Here is a 3,703-nt window from a genome sequence, read left to right as displayed (position 1 = left end):
GTAACCACGAAGTCCAGATAAGAGCTACCGTTAAGTTACCGCAAACCTATGTTGGCATGCAAAGAAACAGCTCCTCACCTATGGCAGCATAAAACAAGCTTCTACTATTGGGAGTTCTCCTCACGCTCTCCAAGTGAAAGTAGGAAACCTTCATTCACTTTTCAACATTTTTGAATTTCAATATTTTAAGCACAACCAGACTTAAAACGAGAAGCAGTAGTACAAACTCCAACCTCCTTGAATGTGGAAACCAGTGTTTTGGAAGATACATGAAAAACAAGTTGCGTCCCCTGTACCTCTAATCCAGCGGCTCCTACTCTTATCTTCTCCTCTCTTATACATACATAAGCACACCCCATCTTGTCCTAACTCCTCCTACACGCACATCACATCCTCTTATATACTCATTTCTCTCTTTCATCAACCACCAAGTTCAAGCACTCTTTCGTTTCTAATTCCTTTTCTTTCCAACCCTAGTGGTCTTTTGATTTGTCACAAAACTGGAAGCCAAAATGCGGATGAGTTGTAATGGATGTAGAGTTTTACGCAAAGGCTGTAGTGAAAACTGTAGTATTAGGCCTTGTTTACAGTGGATCAAGAGTTCTGAGTCTCAAGCCAACGCTACTGTTTTTCTTGCCAAGTTTTATGGCCGTGCTGGCCTTATGAACCTCATCAACGCTGGCCCTGAACATCTCCGTCCTGGTTAGTATACACATGTAAACTCTTAAGAATTTTGAGTTATCCCAAATATTTTATAACAAAAGGTGTTTCTGGAAATTTCGGAGTTCTTTTTTTGACCCTTTCAAGTTTTGATTTAAAAAATACAAGCTTAGCTCTTGCTAGTTCAAGGAATGCGTCAAGATTATTGATGGTTTTTTTTCCTTAATAATTTTAATGACCTTTAAGAATCTTAATCTAGAAATGCTTTGGAAAATTCAGATATTCTGTACGATCCTTTAAAGGTTTTCAATTTGAAATCCAAGATTATTTCTTGTTGATGCAAGAAATGCTTCTATGTTCAAGACTTTTTTGTTGATGCCTCAAGTTTCCATGCCAAGGGTTTAAAATTGATTATTTTTTTTTTTGCGACAGCGATTTTTAGGTCGTTGCTCTACGAAGCATGCGGGAGGATAGTGAACCCGATTTATGGCTCGGTTGGGCTGATGTGGTCGGGAAGCTGGCAGCTTTGTCAAGCCGCTGTTGAAGCCGTACTAAAAGGTGCTCCGATAACTCCAATTAACTCTGAAGCTGCAGTTAATGGCCATGGCCCCCCGCTAAAAGTTTATGATATACGACACGTTTCGAAAGAAGAAAACTCGGCTGCGTCAAATGATGCAAACCGAGCCAGGACTCGGTGCCGGGTCAGGCGAGTTGTGAAGCCGAAAGCTAGCAAGCGGGCTTGTTTTGGTAATGGGTTGGCGTCAATCGCTGTCGACACGTTGTCGGCACGGGACGAGTTGACTCGGTGTACGAGTCACGAGTCTTCGGTGAGTCACCAATCCGAGTTGGCAGTGTTGGATGGCGACAGCAAAGAGTCTGATGAGAGCATGGTGTCTGTGGAAACAGCCGAGGCTTCATTGCTGTTCCCACCCAACCCCGAGTCGAAAAACGATTGCAAGGCCCATGACGTTGCGAGTAACGGAATTTCTGGGCTTGAACTTGGCCTGGACTTGACCCTGGGCCTTGAGCCCGTGTCACGTGCACATCACGTGGTTCCCGTGAAGAAGAGAAGGGTGGAAGCCTACGGGTCTGGTGACGTTGACACGTGTAAGATGGAGCTCAGACTTGAATAATCGATGAAGCCCAAAGGAAATTGTGAAAGAGGAAGTCCAGTTTTGGCGGCTTGAGTCTGGGTTTTGTTTAGAAGAGATGCCAATTCTGTTTTTTCCTTCTTTTTTTTTGCCCAACTGTAATTTTTATTTTTTTTATAATCTTTTTAGACCCTTTATGGTGAGAATAGAGCTGTACAAATCTGGTTTTACATGAACAAAGACTTGGTAAATGATCAACAGAGCGATCTTTCTAACTTTCCTTGGCCTTTTTGTGCCTGGAGCAATCAAGATCTCGTAACTTTCAGCATTTTGAAAAGCAATATCTCGTAATCTTCAGCATCTTAAAAATCAACAGCGCTGTTACACTCACAAACTCACCAATATGTTACGAGTCTATCAAGAACACGATACGCAGATCGTTATAGATCATGTACGGCGTAGGTGTTCATCATGGACATCCCAAATGCTCGTATCACGGGCCGCTATTAACATATGTGGTGGAAGTCAAGGAATTCAAGAGCAAAGATCTCAGCTACCTTGATAAGCAGAATGATCAGTCCTGCAATTAATGTTGGGAGACACTGCAACAGTGAACAGGTGTAGACGAGGGTGGAGAGCGTCGAAGGCATTTATTATGCATGTTTGACTGGATTTGTTGGCGTTTGGTGGCATTTGATGCGAGGAAATGATGTTCAAAAGGGTGGAAAATGTTGATGGGCCTTTTGAAAACGTACAATGAATTCAGCATCTGGCGATACCAAAACAAGGAATCTAGGAGTTGTGGGCGGGTTGTAGCTGGTGAAGAGTCAGTGATGTGTACTGAATTGCTCTGACACGTACATGCGCATGTCTTGCACTTGTAAGAAAAAGGCTGAGGTTTGACTGTTTTTGATGGAGCCTTTTGCGTAGGTTCTGTCCTTTCAGTTTTCCATCAGAGGTAAAGGGCGTGGCTTCCGTCCGACCAGGAATCCTGCCTGTTGCCCCGCCCTTAGCTCGTCACGCCCAGTAATTTTGAATCTGTTCCACGCTCCTCTTCTGTGCCCTTCGATTTTATTTACATATAAAATGCAAATCTTACGTATCTGGTATTCCATCTGAAAATATTTTCGTATTTCGTGCTCCTAGAAATTATCAATTTAGTGTTTTTTTTTAAATAAATAAAGTAGAAAAAACACTTAATCATATCTATGACCTCAACAAAAAGAAGCCAAACAAGGCAGTGCATATCATCCTCATTTTCCTTGTCACCTTGTGAATGTTTATTTATATTGCATTTTAAAAATAATTTTTTTAAAAAATATTATTTTAATGCATTTTCAAGTAAAAAATATTTTAGAAAACAACCGCTACCACAATATCAAACAAGTTTACTCGAGATAGTGGTAGCGATTGCTTTTTAAAATGTTTTTCATTTAGAAATGTATTAAAATAATATTTTTTTAAAAAAAATTATTTTTAACATCAACAAACCAAAACGATTTAAAACTATTAAAAATTATTTTAAAAAATAAAATTTTATGAAACTCCGGTTGCATAAAATAGTAAAATACATATCTCCTAAGAAATAAGAGTAATTAAATATTTTGAAAATTCTAAGATAAAATTGTAAAATTCCTCACAAGTTTGGAAGAGTGTCACATCACGCTCAGCCTTTTCAAATGAAGTTCGGCCTCTTATAACAAGTTAGCTGGACACATTCAAATGCGTGGGGTCGTTGATTTTCCTTTCTTGAAATTCATTAATGTTCAATTTAGTAAAATTTAATTTAATTTTTTTCATTAAACATAATTGAAACTTTGAAGACTAAAATTGATGTTCGAATAAATTACCTGAATCCTTTTCTTTTTGCTACTGTAGCTTAAACAAATTAATAAACTAAATTCATGCATCAACTCTTCAACTCACAATTAAAATTGAGTTAGCTCGCTAGT

The 3,703-nt window shown here is 39.0% G+C and overlaps 1 protein-coding gene across 1 annotated transcript; it reads left to right on the top strand.

Moving 5' to 3' along the window:
* Nucleotides 1-218: 218 nt before the first annotated feature.
* On the top strand, nucleotides 219-2,026 carry LOC18099497 (LOB domain-containing protein 41). The gene is made up of 2 exons (XM_006383396.3): nucleotides 219-702; nucleotides 1,093-2,026. Exons 1-2 carry the CDS (start codon nucleotides 513-515, stop codon nucleotides 1,791-1,793), a joined length of 891 nt encoding a protein of 296 aa, XP_006383458.1. The 5' UTR covers nucleotides 219-512; the 3' UTR covers nucleotides 1,794-2,026.
* Nucleotides 2,027-3,703: the final 1,677 nt, after the last annotated feature.

The sequence above is a fragment of the Populus trichocarpa genome, chromosome 17 (genome assembly GCF_000002775.5).
Source record: "Populus trichocarpa isolate Nisqually-1 chromosome 17, P.trichocarpa_v4.1, whole genome shotgun sequence".
NCBI classification, from domain to species: Eukaryota; Viridiplantae; Streptophyta; class Magnoliopsida; order Malpighiales; family Salicaceae; genus Populus; species Populus trichocarpa.
This window is presented reverse-complemented; position numbering and strand designations above follow the sequence as displayed.

Coding starts and splice junctions, on each gene's coding strand:
- LOC18099497 (XM_006383396.3), top strand. CDS start 513: ATGCGGATGAGTTGTAATGGATGTAGAGTTTTACGCAAAGGCTGTAGT. Junction 703..1,092: donor CCCTGAACATCTCCGTCCTG/GTTAGTATACAC, acceptor TTTTTGCGACAG/CGATTTTTAGGTCGTTGCTC.